General features: G+C 46.2%; 1 protein-coding gene across 3 annotated transcripts in view; it reads right to left on the reverse strand.

Annotated features, from left to right (window-relative positions):
* Positions 1-2,700: 2,700 nt before the first annotated feature.
* NCKAP5L (NCK associated protein 5 like) overlaps positions 2,701-25,671 on the reverse strand; it is a 58,753-nt gene continuing 35,782 nt past the window's right edge. For all 3 annotated transcript variants that reach the window (XM_087954001.1, XM_087954002.1, XM_087954003.1), the window contains exons 2-13: positions 21,124-21,193; positions 19,878-19,982; positions 18,739-18,807; positions 18,597-18,635; positions 15,640-15,753; positions 14,911-15,024; positions 10,233-12,334; positions 8,677-8,839; positions 8,492-8,570; positions 6,802-7,119; positions 5,927-6,066; positions 2,701-4,316 (exon numbers count right to left, since the gene is read on the reverse strand). In XM_087954001.1, the coding sequence (XP_087810127.1) occupies positions 4,080-4,316; positions 5,927-6,066; positions 6,802-7,119; positions 8,492-8,570; positions 8,677-8,839; positions 10,233-12,334; positions 14,911-15,024; positions 15,640-15,753; positions 18,597-18,635; positions 18,739-18,807; positions 19,878-19,976 (3,474 nt within the window). In that variant the 5' untranslated portion in view covers positions 19,977-19,982; positions 21,124-21,193 and the 3' untranslated portion in view covers positions 2,701-4,079. The remainder of the gene's footprint in view (positions 4,317-5,926; positions 6,067-6,801; positions 7,120-8,491; positions 8,571-8,676; positions 8,840-10,232; positions 12,335-14,910; positions 15,025-15,639; positions 15,754-18,596; positions 18,636-18,738; positions 18,808-19,877; positions 19,983-21,123; positions 21,194-25,671) is intronic.

Here is a 25,671-nt window from a genome sequence, read left to right on the forward strand (position 1 = left end):
CAACTAATTGACCTATTTCTCTTGAGGCCTCTGACTATAACTGCATCTCTTCAAATGGGTAGTGTCGAGGGAAGAAGGAATGGCCTTGAGCGACAGGAGGAAGAGCTGCTACCAAGATAGATCAAAGTGGACCAAGTCCAGGGAAGAAATATAACCTGGGTAAGCATCTCAGAAAAACCCTTCCCTACTTCTCACAAAGAGGGAGGGAGGGGAAAACAGAAGACTGAAAGCTGCTGTTACTATAGCTTTATTTTTATTTTTGTCCACCCATCTCATTTTAAGAGGCAACTCTGGGTGGTTTTCAACATTTTATAATGAAAGCTGCACTGGCCTAAATGACTTTGGTTTCCTAGTGCGGTGTACTTGGAAGAGGCTAGCAGGTAGCTACACCTCAGTAATAGGTACAAAGCAGGCTAGAAACCTGTGAGATAAAGCCAAGCACTGTGACCAAGTCCGATATTGGGTCTGTCTTACTAGATGGGTAATTGCAGAACAAGATCCATGTGGTGAAGCATGCTTCGGAAATAAGTCTTACAAATCTTTTTTCTGCACTAGGAAAGCATGGATTATAGAAGAGGAGACAGTTTAAAGGCTAAAAAAAGAATCCCAACTGGAACTAGTGATTCTATTCTAGTACAGGGAGTCCTCGACTTATGACCACAATGGAACTCAAAATTTGTTGTTAAATGAGACGTTTAAGTCAGTTTTGCCCATTTTAGAAAATTTCTTGCCAGTTAAGTGAATCACTGCAATTGATGTTAGTAATCCGGTTGATTAGTGAATCTTTTCCCCATTGACTTTGCTTGTTGGAAGGTTACCAAAAATGATCACATGATGTTGGGACACAGCAATGGTCATAAGTATGACCCAAGAATCTGAATTTTGATCATGATTATGGGGATGCTGCAAAGGTGGTATCTGTGAAAAAGCTCACAAGTCACTTTTTTTCCTTGCCATTGTAACTTTGAACGGTTCACTAAATGAACTGTTGTAAGTCGACTACCTGCACTGAAGATATAAAAATGAATAATTATGGATGTCGAGGGGGTTTATTTGCATCTTGTGAGCCAGTTATTTCTTCGTGGCAATTTTCTGGTTTCCTGCCTCTCGCACCAAATGGCGTTATAAAGAAGCACGAAATGGATGCGGAGTTCCTTGGCATAATAGCTATCTCAGCCCCCAAGTCAGTGTGAATGGACAGCCATGACATTTCCCCAAACTTTTTGAAAAACTAAGCTACTCCAAATCCATCCACTATTACAGGCAGGCAGGTAGAGGCTTGCCTAAGGTTGCCCTGTTGCTACCCACTTATATTTGTGTGTAGTACTCAAATGAGCGTATTAATTGTATGGTTCCCTCTCAGGCAAAACAAAGCAGAAGCCCGGTGTGGTTTTCCGCAGGGTAGCTATCCACAAGGTGCTGAACTATTTTTTTTTTTAGTTTGCCCTTCATCTTTTCAAGGCTAAATATACTCTGTCCTTCCAATAGTTTGTTATAAGATGTGATTGCCTCCCATTTAGAAAGTTTTCATCGTAACCTCTTTCCAAGGTTGTTTTCCGGTTCCTGCCCTTTGTGTGTTAATAATGAAAAGCTGCCTAGCAAAATTAAACATTTTAGAGGCTTTCAAGTGTCCCAAGAGCCGACCAAGAATGAGCCAGGCAGTCAAAACAGATGTGATGTAATGGAGGACAAGAGTGCAGGTCTCCGTTCCGCCCCTCCCCCCCCCCCAATTTTCCCTTCATAGACCTGCTCTGCTCAAACCTCACTGCTGTTACGCTGTTGCTGAAAAAGGTCTCCAAAGTAAACCAACCTGCTTGCAACCTTGGTCACCAAGCTGGCATTTACTAGATGGTGATGCAAGGGCTGTGCAATGCAGTGATGCTATTCACACTTCAGCTCACTAGGCGGTGCCAAGGATCTGCAGAAAGCCAGAGCCACGCTGAAGCAGGAAAAAAAAAAAAAAAGAGGCCTTTTGCCACACTTGACAATAATGCCATTGAGACAAGCTTTTTTTTGATGCCTTCACTGGAAGCTTAAGCTTTTTTAGGACTCCTGTTGAGTCCCCTGATGTAAGCCAAGATTCCGTCTATTCTCCTTCAAGTGCGACCTGCCTTCTGCGAACTTAAGCTAATTACAAAGCTGTGATCTAGGGCAAATGTCAACATCTCTGCAATTAGCCTAGGTCTGTAGGAAGCCAGTGGCTCAAGTACTTTATAAACAGACAGGTTGCCTATTTCTACCCATGCTCATGAATTGCAGTTTAGAAGCCTGAGGGAACAGATTTCTAGCTCAAGCAAAAATGCTGCAGCCCAGCCACCTTAGCTCTGCCATCCAGGCTGCCTGGTCTAAAGGCCACTTCGTAAAAAGACCAAGGCTAGCTTTCCATAACAGGGCTCTGCAAAGATCTGAACTCGAGGGATAACATATGCAATTTGCAGCATGTGTGAGAATGCATGTAACCTCTTTGGAACACTTGAAAGCAGCCTTGCACAGCTGTCCCGGACAACTGGCACGTAATCCTAGGAAAAGAAAAGATACATTTGGCTTCACATGTTCTCCAAGAGGTGCTGTGTGTGCATCACCCACGCTTGCCAAATCACATTTTGCCCTTCAGATCTGAACTGCTACACAGGTCTATCATAGAACACGAGAAACCTGCAAATTCATTCCAAACACCAAGTATTTCAGCCACACACACACTTTTTTTTTTTTAACCCCCTTTATTTTCTAGGAGATTCAAGACAACAGACAGCCTCATTTCACAATAACTTATATAAATAAAAAAGGAGCAAAAAGACATCTTAATGTTTTAAAATATATCGAAGTAAAAAAAAAAAAGACAACAAAAAGAAAGACTCATCAGGAAAGGGGGCCTGTACACAGCAAAATAGCACCATCTAGGGAACCGAAACAGCTCCCGTGGAAACAAGGACGGGAGAGAATGCGGCTAGGCTGCATGGAAACCAGATCAACAACATGAATAACTTAATGTTTCTTAATTAAAAAGAAAAAGATTACACAGAAAGGGAGCAAGAAGTGAAGGCCCAAGTTATCTAACCCCAGACACACAGTAGCTCTGAGGTTCTTGTTCCTTCAACTGGATTTGGGAGCAAGGAAGGAAAAGGAGGGACCATTTGATGAAATACAATGAGAGAAAAGTGAACCTACTCACATTAAGATGCTTGTCAAGGGGGGTTCTTCTCGTCAAGCATCCACACCCCCTAGACATCAGTTTGGTAGCCCCACCCCACCCCCAAGCAGCCACATGCTTGAATGAAAGAAATGGACGGAAGGCCCACTTCACTCCTCTTTCCCGATGGACGGGAGTCCTGGTTTTGGCAAAATTTCACATGCTTTTTAAGTGTCAAGGGGTGGAAGGAAGGGCTTCGGTAATTTTGCTAAGGCAAGCACTGCACTGCCACTGAGGTAAAGAGGGCAGTCTGGATAGATAACAAGGATGGGAAAAATCCTCCCCTGGCAAGGGCATCGTAATTAGCACCACCCCTTCCCGCCTGCAAAAGGGAGGTCAGGGCAAGAGAGTGTTTTGCTGGTGCAACATGTGAATTGGAATCACTTACCCTTTAAGGGAGATCATCTCTGCTTAATGTACCCTGGAACCCGTGACAATCCCCGGTTCCATTTTCCTCCACAGCAAATCCACCAAGTTGCACAATGGATCAACAAGACCAATTGGACTCCCTCCCACTCGCAGTGCTTTCACCAAAGGGGACACTTACTTAGGTGTGCAACCCCCCCCCCCGGCCCCAATCGATGCCGTTCAACCAGATGAAGATGCCCACCTTCCCTTCCCATCCTGCCCACCTTCCCTTCCCTTTCTGTCTCTTTTTAATAGGCAAGTCAGGTGGTGCCCTGCTGAAGAAGTCCCATTTCCCTGCTTAAGAATGGGCAGGGAGCCGGTGTGGAAGACACATTACGTTCTGGTGCAGGTCATGATTTGGTTTAGAAGAATCAAGCAGGATCCTATGGGCAAGTGCCCGGCCCTCAAAGCACCAGGCAGGAGCATGTGGCAGTGTGTCAACCCAGGAAGTCTATGCCCTCGTTCTCCCTCAAGAGGCTTCTCAGCCCTGACTACCACAGGAGGACAAGCTGTCATAGAGAGAGTCACTGAGGGACTCCGAGTTCTCCAGGCCCGGCTGGCCCTCTGGACCCATATCCCTGGAACAGGCTTCTGTGCTGCCCTCTTCACCCACATCAGAAGCACTGGGGGTTCGGCTGCTGCTGGTGCTGAAGGCCGGGGAGGCCTGAGGTCCTTCGGAGGACGCCCGTCTTCTCTCGACTACATTGCAAGCTGAACCCTGCAGAAGCAGAAAAGATAGAACTACTCAACGGAAGAAAGCCAGGGAGGCTGGTTTTTGGTTTTGCCTTATTTCTGTTTTACAGCTACTGAGAGCCACAGGAAGTGTGTGTGGCTGGAGGGCAGAGATGAGCTCCGCAACTGCATTTTGTATTTTCAACACAAGGCCAGGGGAGCGGGCGGGCGGGCGGGGAATGAACTCTTTTCATTCACAAGTGGTCCTTGTTTAACAATCACTCTTTCAGCCATCATTTGAACTTGGGACACTTGGTGAACAAATAGTACCTACAACCAGTATTCAAAGCTTTGGCCGCTCAGGGCCTTCAGAATCACACAATATGGTGAGCTAGGTGCTCAGCAACCGGCCCGGATTTCCAATTGTTGCTGTGTCCCACAATCCCAATTTGCGACCTTCCCTATTGGCTTCCCACAAGCAAAGTCAATGGGAAGGCCAGCGGGAAGTCAAAAGTGGTGATCACCTGAGGTCCTTGTTTAACAACCCGTGGTGATTCACTTAACAGTGGTAACTGGAAACTACCGGGTAGCAGCAAGGTCACATGACATTGAACATTATGATTGCCGCTTTTAGCGTCAGAAAATCTGATTGGAATTACCGTAGTTAATCGAGGAACCTCTCCATCTCTTCAGTTCCTGGAAAACCTAGAAACTAACGCAGCAGCCAAAGCAGCCTAATTGTTTACATATTGTACTAGCTCTATACCCATGCTTCGCTACAAAACTATGTGATCGGGCTTAGTTTTTGGGGAGGAAAATAAGGGGGGGAAAATGTGCATCTGCCTACCAGCATCCATCGGTATTCATCTGGCTAGCATCCTGTCACTGTGAGAGTTGAGGGTTTGGAAACTGAAACAGTATTTGCTGTGTGAGCAAGGAGACAGCAAGGAGCCTGGGCATGGCTTAGCTCAACTGCTCTTTACTAAAGGTGGTTGCTGCTGTGAATCTAAAACTGAAACTGAAACTCCTCTGTGTTTTGCATTTGGAACAGATTTCTTTTCAGGTGGGGAAGGGGAGTAGAACTCCTTAGCATCAGAGCGTGTTAATAATATAGGAAATACTAATGCTCTGATGGTCATTTTAAAAAATCCTTTCTTAGTGAGCACCTATATAGATTACTATTAGATTGTTATCCCATGTTTTTATATATAACCCGTGGTTGGTTACATACTTAACATTCATTTATAGATTTGGTATCCTGTTTGAATTGTTAAAGAGCCTCATCTCGTCGTGAACTTGCTCCTCCTTCTGCACTAAAAGCTGAAAGTGGAGCCACAGCTTTGGGACAAAGAGGAAGGAGATGCTGTTGATAACTGGTTCCTATAGCATCACCCACAGCGTGATTTTGCAAAGATGTCTTAGCATGACTAGAACCATTCAGGAAAACAAAGCTTTCTGTGAGCTACTTAACAACAAATCTGTCAGTGCTGGTTACCATCTTCTTACCCCCTTGTGGATAACCTCAAAAGCTATGGCAGTGATTCTTAGCTTCACAAGCTCTTGGAAACCAAATGCTGTCTGAAATCTCTCTGGGCTTTTTGAAGCATGGCATCTGTCTGTCTGCTGCCCCCCCCCAAACTCATCCCTGACCCCTACCATTGCAGAACCATGGAGCTCTTCCAGCCTGTCAGGAGAGCAGAGAAAGGGATCCATGCCCGCTGATGCTTTGGCATTAGGGAAAGTCCAGTTCTTGCCATGTTGGATACGGCGGGGATTGCTGGCTTCACTGCAGAGATCTGTGTAAGGAAGATCAGGAAATCATGACCAGTGAGCCGGGACCAACGTCGCATCTGCTTTGGAACAACACAGCAGAAACAATGCAAGTTTGGATCACGGGGTGAACGTTTTGCATCTTCCTTTTAAATGCTGAAAGAACTATATTTTAAAATATTAGCTTTACACTTTATGGTATTTGATCCGCATCAGGAATAGGATTCCAAATGACAGTGTAACATTTCTGCTGAAATGACCTGCACAAATTGGTGACAAATATTCGGAAAGCAGTGAGAACATCTTGATATTTCTATTGGTTAAGGACAGAATGATTCAAGAGTCTTCCTTCTGGTTTTTCGTACCACTTCAGTATCTTAAAAAGGCACAAATCAACATCTGCCTGATTCTTTTCATTGAATAGGATGGTTTGGCCTCCTGACTTCAATGCATGGAAAATTGAAGAAAAACTATGGATCCCTCTAAATCAGAATTGTAACCTGCGTCCCTTTGACCAGCTTATAGTCCTCTCTAACCCTAACACTAAAACTACTCAGCTAAGAATTTGAGCCAAAAGATCCTTTTAAGAACTGAAGAACAATATAATGAAATCGGTTGAGCTCCACTGGTAAAAAGGCACATTAGCAAAATGCCTGCTTGTGGAGTATGCATGCACATATATCTACGGCTTCAGAAAAGACCTCCAACGCAGAGGACAATACATAGCTCCTTTGGTTAGAACTCTTTCAAATGGTACAAACCTTGCAGGCAGCCTCTGCGATCATGGCGGCTGAGGGCTGGCTCTGCACTGGTTAAGATGCCATGGAAAGCTGGCATGCTTTGGTGCTTGCTAGGCCCCATCAGATCCTCTGCGCTTGGCACCTCCCTTTCCAGCGTTCGGGCTTTGCGGGGCACTCTGGTGACAAGTGGGGGACCTCTAGGTGGGAGAGGTCCTGCTGATGGAGGATCCAATCGAGGTCTCAGTTTCGGGACACTCTTGCAGGGCATCCCACTGCAGTAGTCAGGAGGGGGAAATGTGCCAATTCCACTGTCCAGAGTCCGTGTCAAGGAACTACACACTGTGGACATAAACCAGAAACTGTGAGGACCGATGAAGCCAAAGTCTACACCTCCTCCAGAAATCCATTTCTCTGACCTACTCAGCAGTATACGTTGGAGGCCATTATATGAGTAAGTGGGTAGCACGCCACTCTCCAATAATTGTTGAACTCCAGGTTTCGTGGCCAATGGCCGGAGATGATAAGAGTTGGAATTTACATTTAGAAAGCCATACTTTTGCTTCCATGAAAACACACCTGCCTGGAGAAGAAAAAACAAACCCCTCCTAGAATTCTTATTTATTGTCTTCGAACCAGCCCCCTAAGAGCAGCAGTTCCAACCTCTCCAGTTCTGCAGACAGCAGTGGGGGCAATGAGTGGGGGGTGTAGAAGAGGATGGATTCACACACAGGCCCGCCACTTGTGCAGCCTGAGGGTTGGGGACCCCTGCCTTAGAGCAGAAGCAAAGCAGGAGAAGACAGAGATGTAATTCAACGGTCAGCCACCCTTTAGGACACGGGGCATTCACCATGTGATTTTCCACAATAAAAAAAAATTAAACATCATTTTAAAAATTAAGAAGTTAAAAAAAATCCAAATAATGAATGAGCTCCCACCTGCTCATGAGAAATTTTTGATTTTTAAAAAAATATATTTCGGCAGTCCACCATGTAGGCGAGTTGCAGGTACTATAATTGTGGACAAATGTTGCTTGATCCTCCAACACAACCAGTTAGTTATTCTATCCTCACAGCCTTTTCTAGTGTTCAACAGTCCATATGTCTCTAGCCACTTTTTTCAGTCCTCTTTCCACAACTAAGAAGAAAATCCAGGAAATGGGACTTCCAACCATATTTACACAAAAATACCTGATTTTCTTACACATCTACCCTCTGAAGAATGAGATGTCAGCAAGAATTACCTAATTCTTGTTCTTTTTAAATTCAGTGTCTAATGTTCTGTCAACATCTAGATGTTCTAAACTTTTGACTCCCAGAATTCTCCGATATCATTGGTATTGATCACACTGATGGGAGAATAATGGGAATTGTAATTCAGTTCAAAGGATATAAAGTGGCAGAGACTGTACTACATAGAAAAAAAATCTCACCCCCCCGTTTTTATAATCTCATAATTGGAACAAAGCCACCAGACCCCACTACAGAGAGGATATACATTTCCTTTCTAGGAAGCAATTCTCTGTGGTAGTAATTTCCTGTGTAAACTTGGAGTACAATTCATGGAAGCTTGTGTGGAATCATGGGAATATTCTTGACAGGACTTCGTTCTCCTCATGGAAGACATAAACCTTATTTTTTTTTACTGCATTTCAACAGTACTGGCTCCCCAAATGACTAGACCACCTTCCTAGGCTGAAGTTAAAAGAACTCACCGGCAAAGTGCTGGGAGGTCACCAGTTCAGCCAAGCTGTCATCAGATGGCAGCTCTTCCCGCAAGGCAGCTTCGTGAAGCTACAGGGGAGACAAAGGAGACAAGAATGAGACCTCTGGCAGCTGAGGCATGGATGAGGGGGGGGGGGCGTTCAGGCTGCTTCCCCTCCACCCACAGAAAGCTCACCTTGTCTGGAGCTTCCGGACAGGTATGGAGGTGCCCAACAATACCGTTGCGTGGCGGACGGATAAGGCGGGGATCTTTGGCATCACGCAGGCCTCTTTGAAGGCCCTGTAGCTCATTCTTCTGCTCCAGATGAGACTCACACGGTGCCTCTTTCCCATCCACCCTGCAAGTGCAGTGGAGATCAGTACCCTGAAGCTTCTCTTTCGTTCAATCCTTACCCCGTTTTGCAAGATTTGCAGGGTCTCCTGGCAGGAAAGAGACTTGGGACCCTCTGTAAATACCATCGCAAGAGTAGGCAAATGGATGTCCTTCACACGGTCTTCAACTACAACTTCCGTAAGCCCCACCCACTGCCCTTGCTTGCTTGGATTGGTGAGAAACTGCAAAACATTTAGTGCAGGGGTCACCAACCTTTTGGACCTCAGGGACCACCAAACTCATAATTTTAAATCCCACGGACCAGAGACTCTGGGAAAATCCCCAAAAGTCTGCAGGAAAATTCCCCACCCCATTTTCCTACCGATCAATCATTTATTTGGGATCACAGGATACCGTTTCCAGCTCTGTTCTTGGGGGGGGGGGAGAGACTTTTGGCTTCATGAAAGGAAAGCAGCAGAAGTCTTTCTTTCTCTCCCCCAAACTCCGCCAGAATGGTGCAGCCTCTTGGAACAGGATGCCTTGCAGGGTCACAAAAGACTCATTTCTGACAGAGTTTGCGGGAGAGAAAGACTTTTGCTGCTTTCCTTGTGTGCAGGGTGAGTGGGGCAAGATCCCCCCCCTCCTCCCTTTCCCCCCTCCCTCACTACCTCATGTTGTTCGCAATGCAAGCCTTGTATCCCCGTGGGCCATGTGGGCGGCACAGCCTTGTGTTCCCGCACAGCCTGGATTAATTGCTTTGGGGGGGTACTCTGAAGGTGACATTTCTCTGCGGACCACCAAAATTTTCTCGCGGACCACCAGTGGTCCCTGGCCCACTGGTTGGCGACCAGTGATCTAGAGGGACTTGCCTCCTTTCAGTCCATGGCTTGCACAGCTCAAGATGCCACTTCTTAAATCCATCTCTCAATCCATCAGAGCCAAAAATCATAATCCTCATTTTTCAGGCTCCTGGATTTTAACTCCATAGTTTGTCAAAGATATCTGGGACCAAGTGAGCAATCTTGAGGGTGATAAATTTTATTTAAAAAGCAAAGGAGGAGGGGGGACATTTTAGCACCTTAGGAATGTGGAAAAAGCTTGGAAACAAATGGGCAGCATCTGGTCAAGTCTTAATAATTTTTTTAAAAAAAGGATTGGGGAGGGGGAATCCCTCTAAAAAAAAGTTTCACTCAAGCTGTACAGTTATTCATTACTCTTTTACCACCTCACTGACTCCACTCTTGATCCCAGGCAGAAATCTTCAGTTTTATGCAAATCTGGACCCCAAAGTTAGTGTGAAACAAAGCGCTGATCCTAACTTAAGTATGGTACCTCTTGGGTGAGATCGGCCTTCACTAAGGTGCCTTTAAGCCCCTCCAGGCAGATACTGCTCTGATCTGCTCTCTGCTCTGACTTACCTATTGAGCAGCTGCTGCATGAAGTTCTCCGCAGTCACCTCCTGGTACATAAGGGTGAGCTGGCTGTGTCCCGTGTCACAGGTGTGGGACCGAGGCTTGTCCAGGGCCAGACCATTGATGTAGGCCTTCTCCTCCTCCAGGGCTTTGCGCAGGTCCTCTGCCTTCTCCATGAGCTTGGAAATGTTCAAGCTTTCGGACTCCAGCTTGCGTGAGCCGGCTTTGCTGTCCTTGACTTTGGGAGTCTCCGGCCTCCGGCTGAGGGCAGGCAGCTTGCTCTTACGCAGGCCAAACCAACTGGCAAGGCCACTCGAATTCTTCTGCTTGGTTTCCCCTGGGGCCGGCCCACCTCTGTGCCTTCGCAGGACGTTCTCTTCAATGCCTTTCATCACCTTTTCTTCAATACTGGCGGGAGGCCCAGCTTTGCCCTTGGCTTGGTCAGGACCAGGGGGATGCTTGCGCCCAAAACTGCTGTGTGCCTTGGCTGTGGGTGGGCATGGCTTGGGTTCTGGAGCAGGGGGTTTGGTTGGGGACTTGGACGGTAACTTGGTGGGGCTCCCGTGCGGACTCTTGGCACTCTTCCCGGGCGGCAGGGGTTTGGAGGGATTTCTGTTCGCTGGCGTTCCTAGGGAACGATTCTTGGAGGCCTGGTGCTCAGCATCGTTGCCACGGGAACCCACAGAATGGGAAGAGTAGCAACGAGGGGTTGATTCATTCGCATGGCAAGGCTCAGGGTGCTTGAGGCTGCTGCTCCCAGAGCCCAGCCTGGGGTAGGCATCGGGAAGGCTTTCCCCACGCTCCCCTGGCCGGGTGGGGGCCCTCCCCTTCTCAAAGCCCGGTCCCTCTTTCCCCTCCGCCCCTTTCAACCTCCCAAGCACTGTCAGCCGCTCTTTGAAAGGCATGCTGGCTGCCACCTCGAGCATCCGCTTGGTAGAGCCGCTGGCGCCTCTCTTGGAGTTGTCGGGGTTCCTGCGGGCCAGAGGAGGCGAGCGCCTGATCTCTGGGCCCGACTTTTCTCGGTGGCCGGCAGGGCAGGGCTCCAGAGGGACGTCACCGGTCGGCACTGCCTGAAGAGCCAAGCGGCAGGAAGGCAGGAGTGCCTCAGGTGCATCCAGTTTGGTTTCACGGGATGAGGGGGACCGAGAGCTCACGGCAGTGCTGAGGGTCAGCTCTAAGATGTTCTCGTACTCGTGGGGTTTGTGGTACCCAAAAGGGTCTGGTAATGTGGGAGCGATGGGAGGGGACTCTGGGACAAGGGGTCGGCCAGCCTTGGGGGAGGGATGCCCTCCGCCAATGCCAGGGTCAGCAGGAAAAGGGCTGTCGGGGGAGCCCTTGCGGCTTGGCGTTGGGGAGTGGTACACCTCGTATGTGTTACTGCGGCAGGGGATTTTGGAGCTGCGGGTGAGCTGCGGGCTGAGGCGAAGGGCAGCGTGGCTGGGTGGCGGTGGCATTTTCAGCAATTTGAGCACCTTGGAGGGGGACGGGATAGGGAGCCCCTGCTGAGACTTATCTTTGTCTTCGCTGGAGGCCAGGACGCTCAGGTAGGCCGGCTCCGTGCAGGCAGAGGGAGGCCCCAAGGACTCTAGGCAACTCACAGCCTGAATGTGCTTGTAGCTCCTGGCCTGCCCTTCGGGGTTTCCCATCAAGCAGGGTCCACTGGGCTCCCCATTGAGCAGGGCACTGTCGCCAGCCTCCCGAAGGACATGCTGCAGGTAGGTCTCCACCTCTCCTAATTCCAGCTTGTGTTCAGCCAGTGCACTCAGCAATACTTGCCCCGGGTGTCCTTTCTCTGGAGGATCAGGTTCCCCAGCCTCATCGGAGGAGGAGGAGGAGCTGCCCTCACTTTTCAGTGGAGGCTGCCCAGGCGCTCCTCCTTCACCCTGAGCCAGCAACAGACATGGCCAGGCTTCTGCCGTCACTCCTTCTGGGGAGCTCAGCTGCCCAGGGTGTCTCCAAGGGGAAGGAAAGGCAAGCAGCGGGTCCATTTCTTCCAGGGAACGAAGCACTTCCAGGATTTGGGCCTTCTTCCGCAGGAAAGGGGAGAGAGCTTCCAGAGACTGGGGATTAGATCCAGGAATTTCCAGACAGTGTTCGCCAGAGATGACCTGGGACGCAACCAAGACATACAAAATGTAACTAAGGCCAGCTTTTGATTCCCATGTCAGCCCTCTCGACCACAACCTCCCATTTGTTATTTCTGGTGGTGTCCCCAGACTTCTTTACAACCAGATCAAATGATTTATTCTACTCTTCCATTTTAATGTGACAATTACAATGGACAAAAGTTCCCCAGAAGTAGCGGAGAAAGAATTTGTCTATCACCTTCTGCTCGGTATTATTTTTAAGTGGCAACGTAATGGATTGAAGAAGCTAAAATGTGCAGGAAAAGCGGGAATTCCTCCTCCTCCTCCTCTCTATTTGAATTTTGCATTCATTCCAGCCTGTAGTTTGCTAAAGTATACACTGAATGGATACTGGACTAGAAGATTTTGACTTTAGCTAGCCCTATGAATTTAAGGCACTTCACTTGCCTCCCATTACAATCTTGCATCTTCCATATATAGCAGACTTACAAACAAGTGCAATTTATTTAATCCGTTTGTATTGCCACCTGTCTCAACAGTTAGCTTTATTGTTTAAATGAAATTAATAATAAAATCAATTTATTTATTTATATATATATATATATATATATATATATATATATATATATATATATGTGGATCTTTGGTTATTCGGGTTTTCTCCCGCGTAAGATTCAAAGTATCTAGGCAACGTTTGGCGAGGTCCCACTCGCCATCTTCAGGCTGGTGCCCGGCTTAGTGCCAGTGCACTAAGTGCTTGCACTGGCACTAAGCCGAAAGCACCAGCCTGAAGATGGCAAGTGGGACCTCGCCAATGCCAGATACTTGAATCTTACGCGGAGAAAACCCAATAACAAAGATCCACATACAAATACCTCGCGAGAACCTCAGAAAACATATATATATATATATATATATATATATATATATATATATATATATATATATATATATATATATATATATATATATATATATATATATTTCTAATTAAAATCTTTAGCCTCTCATCTCAGCGAATGATTTCTTCACCAGCTCACAATTCAGAAACATACATTACAGTTAAAATCATAAAAACATTTTAAAACCAACAAAAACAGTAGAAGCCATTTACTGTTGGGTGGGTGGGTGGATTTCAACCCACAAAATACAAACCTTAAAGTACAGTGACATTCACAGACACAGCCAAGAAATGGGCCCTTTCGTACATTTGGGGCCCCTGGGCCCCAGCAAAGAACCAGGCCTTTAGCGCCTTATGAAAGGCCAGCGGCGTCAGAGCCATCCTAACCTCTGAACACATCACTGGAGAAAAGGAACCAACACATGTGTCCATCCTGCCCAAATGGATCAGATGGGTAGAAATACCTGGGAGAGACGGTCCCCTCGGGTAACTCGGTCCCAAGCTATGAAAGGCTTTAAAGGCGACAACCAGGACCTTGGCTTGCACCCAGAAGCACACTGGCTGACAATACAGTTCACAAAGTTCTACATGTACCCAAGGTATTGGCACCGTTGACTACTTGCACTACCACAATTCTGCCCGAGTTGAAGCTTCCAAAAGCTCTTTAAGGGCCGCCTCATATTGCACTCAATAGAGTGCATTGCAGTAATCCAAACAGGAGATCACATGGGCAAGAATAACAGTGAGCCGGGCCTTCTGGTCCAGGAGCTGGCATGCAACCCAGGAGTGTACAAAGTCCCTCCTAAGCATAGCTACTACTTGTCTTCAAGCAAGAGCTGTGGGTCCAGGAAGATGCCTCTCTGCAGTCTCCCTATTTGGATCAAGGGATGTTTTCTTCGACAGGAATGATCTTCTTTTCTTTCTAAGAGCCACGGTGGCGCAGTGGTTAGAGTGCTGCATCGCAGGCTACTTCTGCTGACAGCCAGATGCCTGCACCTTGGCAGATCGAATCCCACCAGGCTCCAGGTTGACTCAGCCTTCCATCCTTCTGAGGTGAGTAAAATGAGGATCCAAAATTGTTGAGGGGCAATAGCCTGACTCTGTAAAACTGCTTAGAGGGAGCTGCAAAAGCACTGTGAAGCAATATATAAGTCTAAGTGCTATTGCTATCCATCCTTGTTATTTTATAACTTTGCTTTTCAAAATACTGTATGCCGCCCAAAGTTATCAAGCCAAGTGACCTTAGAAACATGTATCAATCAATCAAACAAACAAACAAAATCTGCCTGACTCAACTTCTGAAACCAGTTTTGAAGGAACAATCCCATATCCACTTCCCTACATACAATGCAACAGTTCTCCTTTGGTAACTCTGATCTTCCTCTTTTTTTCTCCCCTTGGAAAAAAAAAAATGCCACTGCCCCCAAATCTCACGGTTTGAGTCAGAGCCATGATGCTCACAGCATAAGATGTCTACTGCATCTAAAGTCTACGCTGTGCAGCACTGCATCAATTAATGGCTCTGGGCCTCATTCCAAAAAACGTACACACTCTCCCTGCCTTAAACTATTAAATAAGTATGATGCACAGGGAAGCTATCGGAGTGGCCCAACGATGAAGCAGTAGCACCAGCAGGTCTGTACCGGAAGGTGGCAATGCAGAAATGAACGGACACTAGAGGTCTTACAGAACATACCTCTCTCTGCAACAGGCACCGTCCCAGGGGAAACGAAACCGGGAGCTTCTCTACTGTGCCTGGTTGGGAGATCGGGGACGGACTGGAGAGCAAGGAAGCTGGATGGGCTGGAGTCTGAAGAGACAATTAATAGGATGAATGGCTCCAGGAGATCTGCTCGCAGAGAGCAAACACCCTGAACGGCAGCGCCTTCAACACAAATCCATGCAACGTACTTCCAGCGATTCTACGCTGCTTGGAAATACATGTGAACTCTGCAGTCACACTGATAAACCACCAAGGTTTATTAGCCTTGGGAAGCCCCCAAATGATTGTAATTCATTCAAATAACCTATGACTAACCAGATTTTGGCTCGGCATACAAAATAAAGGTAGCGTAGAATAATGTGATGCAGCTGTAAATGCAACATTTCCCCAAACCTTTGAGCTAGATAAAACAATCTTCTTTCCAGCACCCCCACAGCACATACAAGAGCTCCATTTGTTCCTCCTCCTCCTCCTCCTAATGAAGCTCAGCAGAAGATACAGTAAGTGTAGCCACCAAAGGGTCTGTAGACAATCCCTTTGCTTGCTGACTTAAATGTTTCGGGAAACTTACGTGACTTTAAAGAAAAATCTCTCTCTACATGCGGTCACCTAAACCCACCCACCCAGCAAACAAATCATGCCTGTACGTGTAAGCTGAGCACGTGATAAGAAAGAAGGGAGATAACAAGACAGAGGACACACCTGGGAGAGAGATCCAGAAGTCAGCTTTCGATGGAAAAGATCACTGAGAGCCTGGTTTTGCCTTTCCAAGTCAAAGACCCGTTTCTTCAGCTTGATGCATTCTTCACGGAGATCCTGAGAAAGAGAGAATCTCACCTGTGAGCTAGAATCGAGAGAGGACCTGCAAATGCTCTTGTTCGGCTTCCTCCCTCCCCTCAGGATTCCTCTAAGTTAGGGTCTTTTGTGGTCAAAGTGGATTCAGGAGAAATGGCGGCGTTTGCCATCAAGGCGCACAAATCCCCTCCCAAAGAACCCTAAATCCCGTGACTTGCACAAGTCATTCAAGTTAAGGATGGGCATAAAGGTTTGATCATATTTAACAGACTCTGATAGTCAGGACTTAAAAACTGTAGAGGAGGAAGAGGGAAACAGTACAGGAGCCCTCTCTGCTGACTCCTGAGAACGCAATACAGAGCAAGACACAGTTTTGGCATGCAAAAATACCAGGTGAAATCCCCTTGCCCCCCCCAAAAGAGATCAACAAGCAGCTTTGGGCGATGAGCTAATCAGAGGGCAAATGCAATTCGTATTAGCAGGGCCGATGCCAAGCAACTAAGATCTACTATCTGCCTGTCCTTCATCTGTATCAGGGATACACAACTACTATCAGCTCAAGGTTTACACCTGGTTTTGTTAGAACAATGAGAAGTGCATTCCAAAAGTAGGCTAAGGCCACGTCCTCTGTTTAGAGGGAATTTCGGAGGTTTGAGAAAGAAGTATTCTAAGTCACCACAAGTCTTCAAGGTAGGTTTGTTGTTTTTTTTTTAGCCTCCAAGCTCCAATTCCCGCTCTGTTACACAAAACACAAAACAGGGGTCATATTGTTGGCCCAATCTTTTTGGGGGAGCCACAAAAGCTGGTGGGCTGAATATTGTCCCAGACTGCGTATTTTATTTTATTTTTGGTCTGTCTATAGAGACCAGTGGCAGGACTTTTAGTTGAAGTTCTTTTGATATTCCCATTCCAAACTCTAAGAGCACAAAACCTAAATGTGACTTCATCATTACAAATGAATTATAGTACACTTCTACTCCAGCCAGACTTACTGGCTTAGTTTCACCTCTCTTTAATTACAATTTTAAAACCAGTTCTGGAGGTCTGTGGGGGGACGCATGTAAGATTTCCGGGGAAGACAACAGGCCAAGGGGTTCAGGACTGAACCTCAACAATGGAGGAAAGGATGCATGAAATGCAGGTAGTCCTCAACTTACGACCCCAATTGAGCTCAAAATTTATGTGGCTAAGTGAGAAATTTGTTAAGTGAATTTTCCCCCATTTTACAACCTTTCCTGCCACATTTCTTTATGCGAATCACTGCAGTTCAGTTGGTAACATGGTTGTTAAGTGAACCTGACTTCCCCATTGACTTTGCTTGTGAGAAGGTCGCAAAAGGGGATCCCACGACACCGGGACACTGCAAACATCACAAATATGAGTGAGGTGTCAAGCTTCTGAATGTAAATCACGTCGCCATGGGGATGCTGCAACAGTCATAAGTCTGAAAAACGGCCATAAGTCACTTTTTTTCAGCGCCATTATAACTTTAAATGGTCACTAAGTGAACTGTTGTAAGTCGAGGGCACCCGTACTCTGCTTTTGAGCTTGAGTGAATTATGAAGTCCTCATTCAATTCTCATCTCTACCACCAGCTTAAGTGGGGACTTGATCTGAAACACAGCTAACACTGATCTGAGAACATTCTAAGGCAGGGTCCCCAACGCCGGTCCGCGGACCGGTACCGGCCGCGGAACAAGCCTTACCGGGCCGCTGGTTGCTGGGCGCCGCCATCTTTTTGGTAAAAAAGCAATTTTTCGTCAAAAAGATGGCGGCGCCAGCGCTCCGATGAGCTTTTCTGGGTAGAAAGCCATTTCTACCGAAAAGCTCAGCGGAGCGCTGCGCCGATTTTTGACGAAAAATCATTTCGTGACGTCACCGGAAGTGATTTTTCGTCAAAAAGATGGCGGCGCCCAGCTGACGCTGAACCGGCCACGGCGCCAGCTGACGCCGGAACCGGGCGCGGCGTCGAAAAAGGTTGGGGATCCCTGTTCTAAGGGTTAACAGAAGCATTTGGACTACCTTAAAAGGCAATACGAATATTACCACCAGAAACAAGAGTGGTGGAAGAATTCACACTTCTAGCAACAAGCAGTTGTTTCTAATAGATTTTGTGCCTTTCTTTCATGCAGTATCCAGAGGTTAATTGTTGTATCAACGCCTCTTCCTTGAGTACAAACAAGCCTAACCCTTCTTACTTAGCAGTTGTATCTTCCATAGTCCAATGTGCCTACCTCCAAGCAGAAGGATCACAGCTAATACCCTTATCTGGAAGTCACTAATTTTGTACAACCCCTGCCCCCGCCTCCAATAACACATACATACATACATCCTCCTCCTAATGAAGTCCAGCAGAGGATACAGTAAGCGCAGTCAACAAAGGGCCTATAGACCAGGGATCTTCAAACTTGACAGCTTTAAGACTTATGGACTTCAACTCCCGGAATTCCTTCTCCAGACATGTTAGCTCAGGAATTCTGGGTGTTGAAGTCCACAAATCTTAAACTTGCCAAGTTTGAAGACCCTTGCTATAGACAATTCCTTTGCTTGCTGACGTAAATGTTTCAGGAAACTTACACGGCTTTAAAGCCAAAACAGTAGCTGCTGGTATCATCTTTAACTTCTTCAAAAATGCCACTGAAATCCATAGAGACATTCTTGGGAAGTAAAAATGGGAAAGGGGGTTGGGAGCAGGCCTAGGAAAAACAGAGCGGGATAGAATCTCTGGAGGGCTACAAAGGCGCGATTTCACCGGACTGCTTTCTGCAGGATTTTGTGTGCCTGGCCCTGCTCCACTTTAACAGTTTCTCAAAATTCCAAAGATACCATCAACCCCCAAAGACCAGGCCTGGAGACAGACTCACTTTTTGGTTTAATAGCGCTTGTACCACGTGGTTGGCTACCTGCAGAAGAAGAAGAAGAAGGAGCAGATATAAGCACAAAGGGAGGCAGCTATCCCTCCCTCAGAAGGTGCTGTCAGGGGAAGAGAAGGCAAAGCAGCGGTACCTCATCCAAGCAGCGTTCATAGGTTTCCCGCTGGTTCTCATTGGCTTGCACCAAAGCCAAATTCTCTGCCTGAGGACAAAGAGAAGAATCAGGCTGCTGGTGAAAAAAAGAGGACCCCGAGTTTCTTCTCCAGGAAGCATATGGGAAAAGAAACTGAAGCATGGACAACTTCCCTTCTTCTCTCTGCTCCACCCCACTTCTCTTGTCCTTGAAAATTCCTATTCTACAGCATTGCAAAGCTATGTTTTCTACCTGTGCCCATGGGAAAAGACTGAAGGATTAAAGGTCACTAGCTTCAATGACTGGCGCCTCCCTTCAAAAACCAGAGCAGCAGGTCAACTAGATTGTTGTCCCATCCCTTGTAAACATGTGTCATGTACCCCACTCAAAAAACCCAGAATACAATGTTTGTGGCAAAGTGCATATAACTCTCATTAGGAAGAAACAGAAATAGAATAACCAACACTTGACTCACATAATGAATTCACCTGGGCCTATATGTCTGATGTGAGGGTTTACCTCTCCCTGTACGCCATGTTGGAAAAAGGGTGCCCATTCTGGAGAATTAGGAGCAAATGACTCTTGCTTGTAACACCAAGGGAGCAAAACTAATTCAGATCAGTCACTTATGCGAGCCTGTGCTCACTCAATAGGCTTATATAACATTCATATTATTTCTGCATAGGTAGTTCTTGAGATGGTAATCAAACTCTGTGGTTGGTCAGTGAATCCATCATTCCCTACCAGTTTTGCTGAAAATTTGAGGTAAATGCTGGGTGGGTTTCAGCAAAACCATCAGAAACCGTGGTTCCATGATAGTGACTTGCAGCAAATGGCTATAAATGTGCCCCATTGCCAAGCACACAAAGTACCTCAAATCCAGGTCGTAAGTACCACCCAGGTAGGTCTATCAGAACTTCAGTCAGTAAGCACCTGATTGTAAGTCGAAGACCATCTATATGCGCCGATGCTGAGAGGTAGCTCACATTTAAGTGAAATAATAGATGGTATGTAAGCTACCAAGAAACAAATTGCTTGCAATAGGATCTCAATTCACTTTTTCTGCCAGCCTTTCATTCAGCTGGTGCTCTGGTCTCTAGAACCCCTTAACTCAGCAGAACAAGATCAGGCCTTAGTACCTCTAGCTCTCGGAGTCTCTGCAGAAGATCCTGGGGTGTCCTTGGCTCATGGCCATCCCCTTCTGGCTTCATCTCACACTGCAGCTCAATTTCAGACATTGTTTCCTTTGGGCAGAGAGAATCAAGTAAAAGAGTGCCAAGTTTCATGCTTCTGCCATAATAAAAGACCCACCAGCAATTTCAAGGGGGCAAGACCATTCACCAGCTGCCTCCATTGATGCCACTGGGATTTCTCTAACAGAAAGGGGTGGTCAGGATTGAGGCTATTAACTAGAGTTATAACCCAGTGCTTATAGCATGCGCTGGGCCACACAGCTCAGCCCAATAATCCAAAGGGGTGCAGAAGACCATTTGGCATCAACAATGATGCAGGGAAGGATTAAGGCCAAGTGATGCCCTAAGCCCAGCCCAACAATGGTGCCCTATGGCCTTTCCATTACTTAAGTGACATGAAGATTCAGTAAGAGCTGAAAATTAAAATTGAGTGCTGCAGTGAAAGTCTTACGGACATGATAGCAATAGCATTTAGACTTATATACCGCTTCACAGTGCTTTATAGCCCTCTCTAAGTGGTTTACAGAGTCAGCCTGCTGCCCCCAGCAATCTGGGTCCTCATTTTACCGACCTTGGAAGGAGAGAAGGCTGTGTCAACCTTGAGCCGGTGAGACTCAAACTGCCGGACTGCAGGCAGCCAACAGAAGTAGCCTGAAGTACTGCATTCTAACCACTGTGCTACCAACGGCTCAAGGGCGAGGAGGGAAAACCCTCTAGTGACCCCTTCCCTTGGGGCCTAAGCATGCCTATTTTGCTTAATGGTTAATCCAGGGCTACGGATGATGCACTGGGATCTGTGGAGCCTATTTTTTGCTCTCCCTTTATTTTATCCAGAGTAGAAGTGGGAAGTCTCTGTGGGCTCCCAACTCCCAAGCCACCCAAAGCAGGCTTGAAATCAGGCCCAGGGACAGCTGTTTGGTGGGGGGGGTGGAGGCAGGGGGCTGAAGAGTAGAAACCAAAGTCTCCAGAGGCAGCCTGCTTCCACTTTCCCCAGCTTTAATTTTTCAATAAAGTACTACAAAACTGGGCCAATACAATCTAGTCATTTTGATCATACTACAATTAGGTGGACTGCAGGTGATGTCCAGGGAGTGGATTGCCTCCCCCCTCAAACCCTCCCCCCCCCCCATACAGGATGATGTATGATTCCCAGTTAATGTCTCGGCCCAGCTCTTTCCCAGCCTTTTCTTACCTGTCTTCAGGGGCCCAATGATGGACACTATGACAAGCCCAACCTCCAGGCTTCCCTTCATCACTTTTGCCTGAAAGAGAAGCAAAGAGAGGTTCAGGGTTGCGCACCCTTCATCAAAGGATTGTTGCCTTAAAGCAGGGCTGTCCAACCTTGGCCCCTTGAAGCCTGGCGGACTTCAACTCCCAGAATTCCCCAGCCAGCTTTGCTGGCTGGGGAATTCTGGGAGTTGAAGTCCGCCAGGCTTCAAGGGGCCAAGGTTGGACAGCCCTGCCTTAAAGAGTTACGTCAGCATTCAGGCAATGTAAAGGAACAGCAGAGCACCGCAATGAGAGCTATTTTTAAACACAAAGATCCAACCCCCACAGTCCTTTTCCTCCAAGGATTTCCCCTTGGTACGTCTCACTCCATGCTTGTGACGGTTGCTAGAGCGCGCAGTTTAGAAAAGAATGGGGAAACATTTGATGCAGCTGGGGCCCATCTGCTGGCTCTTCTTGAAGTAGTCTGGATTTACAGATTTAAGCCTCGATTCTTCTGCTCACAAACCAGCAACTATCAGGGTAGCAACAACCAAACTACAGCACTCACTTTTGCAGCATCCCGGGTGATGCCGAGTTGTTGTGTTTTTTTTAAAGGATGGGCTGGTTTTTAAAAAGGACACATTAACAATCCAAAAGATAATCAGAAATATTAAAATTAGACCTTTTACAACACGGGTGTCAAACTCATGGCGTCACATTGCCGTCATGTGATGTTTTGTGACATTTTCCCCATTCATGGAGCTGGGGTCGGCCTGGTCTGCATGTGATGCATCTGGCCCGCGGGCCGCCAGTTTGACACCCCTGTTCTACAACCAGACAGATTTTAATACATTGGAGATCAAAAGCAAGGCTCTCTTCATCCATGATGCTCAGTTTGCAAACTTCCCCAGGTCATCTTGACTTGCCACAGGTAAGAGAATGAATCCAGGGGCGATGGACTGATGTCAAATCCAGCAGAGCTTCTACAATGTATAGCCAAAATGAGCCTTTTCAGCATAGGAGGAGAAATTTCCTCCTGTGGCATCTGATTAGTTTAATCCATATGTTTTAATTTGCTTTCGGCTTAATGCAATTTGGCAATCCAGCCATTATTTATAAACTGCAGTTTACTGTTTTACATGACATAGAAATCAAGCCACTATGATTTGCTCAGCAAGCCATTATGAAAGCCATGGCTTACAATCCACAAGCCCCGACAATGATTTTAAGATGTACCACTCCAAGTCCAGCAATGTTCAGTCTCTGATGCAGGGATTCTTAATCTCGGCAACTTTTAAGATGTGGACTTCAATACCTGGCTGGGGAATTCTGGGAGTTGAAGTCCACAGATCTTAAAGTGGCTACGGTTGAGAAACACTACTCTGATGTATTATGTACTCGGATTCAAGAAATAAACTCTTCTCCAGTCCCATCCCTTGAAATCGTGCAAGCATTTATTTCTTTGAGTTCTTACAGCAGCTTATAGAACTACAAAAAAACAATATGAACTACTAGAGACAGATCATGTCACAGTGAAAATACTAAAATCACCTCACAATTAAAAGGAGTACATCTACAACCTGAGACAACGACCAAAAAGACACCCGCCCCTCATATCACACCATATATCACCTTCACACCAAGACAAACCTTTGACAGTGGGGACATTTCCACATGACCTGCTGCAGATTTTAACAATGAGAGGTGGTTCTTGGGCAGACAGGCCCTAAGCAGTGTTGTACCAGCAGAAAGGGCAATGTGGGAACTCAAGAACCATGCACCTTCTCCTAATTTCATGATGCACTAGACATGACCAACACAAGCCTTGCTTAACACGATCAAGTAAGTCTTCTGGATTCAGCTCATATGTTGAAATTTGCGTGTTTTGTTTTTAGCCAAGCTCACTTGCTCAAGGCAAGGGTTATCTGTGAGAAGATAAGACTGCCTCCAAAATGCCCACCCCCCTGTGCTGCTGTTGGTCTGTCCCTTTAAGTCCTCTTTCTAGCCATTACACGCACGGGGGGGGGGTGTCAAACTCACGGGCGTCACATTGCTGTCACGTGACATTTCGCCACAATTTTCCCATTCGCAGAGCAGGGGTGGGCGTGGCCTGTATGTGATGCATCTGGCCTGCGGGCCACCAGTTTGACACCCCTGCAGTGACTATGACAATTGTTGACTATAAAACGGTGAGCAGGCAGGCAACCAAGGCTGATAGTGTTGGTATATATGGCAGAGAGGAAAGGAAGTGTACGTGTTCATAAAGCAGCCTGAAGCAGCATAAAGAAGATATATACTGATTTCCAGCAGGACTCATAAGTTGTAGTTGGAGGAGCAGAAGAGGTAACATAGCGGGAAATAATGGAATAGTGAGCAGTGAGGACTAGCCTTTGAGTGCTTGTGTGTGCGGGTTGCCTAAGGATCTGTGTGATTATTTTGGCTCTCTTGGATTTTTGAGCCCACTGACTTGGCTATATGTCAGTGGTGGTGAACCTGTGGCACATGTGTCACAGGTGGCACGCAGAACCCTCTCTGTGGGAACGTGTGCCATCACCCCAGCTCAGCTCCACGGCGCAGGTGCCTCCCGCCAGCCAGCTGGGCTTCGGTTCTCTGCCGCGCATGCGTGGGGGAGGGGTGCATGTGTGGGGCACACATGGGGGGCACACACATGCATGGGGGGGCATACTCAAGGGTGGACTTTGCATTTTGGGTATGCGCATGCACGCATTTTGGACACACAGTGCCCAAAAGGTTCGCCATCACTGCTATAGGTAAACAAACCCATGACAGTGTCCAAAGTCACCTAATCAGTTTTACTTGATCCGTAATTTGACATACTTTCCCAAATCCAGCTTTCTCAGGCTCAACATTTTATGCGGAGTTTGACACAGTTTGTAATTTCAGGGGATTCCAAGCAGCTAGACGTCAGATTTAAGAAGGGGGAATTAGTGCTGTAAATTGCTAGGAAAGATTGCCATGATGTTAGAAAGAAAGCCAGAAACCGCTGTATTGAAGGCAAAAGGGTATTTCACCCAGCATGTCTGTGGCTTTGCAGTACCAATGCAGAAGCTGACGTTGGAGCTTTATATAAAAATGAACCTGCAAATTTAATGCATGAACACAAATCTGGAGTTTATTGGCGAATCCCAGGTTCCCCATTCTAAGTGACAAACCTAACAAGCAGAACTATGTACTTCTCCCTTTATCAATGAGTAGCCAAATAGGGCGGCCAAGGGTACCTCTAAGTTCTACTGAGAGAGACAACATTCATCTTACCTGCAATTTGTTTTGTTAATGAGCTTTCTAAAGGCAGTGACCAAGATAATTTTGAAGTTACATGAAGTTATTTATCCCTAAGAACAGTGTCTTGCCAACTTTAAGACATGTGGATCTCAACTCCCAGAATTCCCTAGCCAGCTTCCACATCAACTGGGGAATACTGGAAATTTAAGTCCACACAATTAGAAGTTGCTATAGTTGAGAAACACTGCCAAATGTAGCCCAATAGGTGAATGGCGAGGTTTAAATTAGAGGGAAATCAACATAGCCAACATAGGCTTACTGGTTGTTGTTGCAGCTGTAGCTTCCCTGACTAGCCTACCCACAGATTGGTTAGAAAGATAAAATAACAAGTTGGAATAAAAGTAGTTTTATGCTCCTTAGAAGAAGAATGGGCAGAAACCAAACTAGCAATAGAAACCAAAATTCAAATCAAATGCTAATGTATAATTTTCATAAAGAGATCCCAACTGGGGTCATGAAAATACAAGGAGTTTATAGAGAAGTTATCTTACCTATAAAAAGTTAGATAATGTAACTGTTCAACCTGAGAGTCAAGTGGGAGTTTGAGAAACTCAAAGATCCAGAATTATTTTTTTTACTCCCTGGAAAAAAAAACCCACAAATCATTTACATGGGAGTTTATTTCTATAATAGGAAACAAGATTAAAGAGATTATAGGAAAATCTTTATCCTATAGCTCAATCTTCAACTTGGTCTTTGCCAGATTTATTTGAACTCCAATGGCTATAATTGGAAAAAGCAGGGGGAAGTGGGGGGGAGGTTTAGCCAGCTAACTCAAATAATTCTCTTTCCAATTACAGAATTGCTGAAGAAATTACTTCAGAGTGGTCTGAAGGAGGAAAAGTTAGATCACTGTATTCATTTTCTATTCTAAATTGTTGAATAATTCCCTGAAGAATATGAAAGGATGAAGACAAATGCAGTTGCCACTAATTTTGTCCCTGGAGGAAGAATCCAGCATTTCAATTTAGCTTTGAGAACATAAAGCATATGCAATGCAGGATTAGTATTCAGCCTCACCTCTTCATAGTTTCAAATGGAATTTTAAAAAAATCTTTAAAAGTTGCAGATATGTATATAATATGTTCCACTTTCTTATTTCTCTGCAAAATTCATCATTTTAAAGCACCCAAGAAAGCTGCTTTGCAGATTTTGGGGAATAAATATGCAAAATGCTAATAAAAAAACCATCCACTTGAGCATCTTCTCTCCCCTCTAACCCCATTCA

Source organism: Notechis scutatus, chromosome 2 (assembly GCF_049901735.1).
Source record: "Notechis scutatus isolate UNSWTSFEM ecotype Mainland chromosome 2, rNotScu1.2, whole genome shotgun sequence".
Taxonomy (NCBI): domain Eukaryota; kingdom Metazoa; phylum Chordata; class Lepidosauria; order Squamata; family Elapidae; genus Notechis; species Notechis scutatus.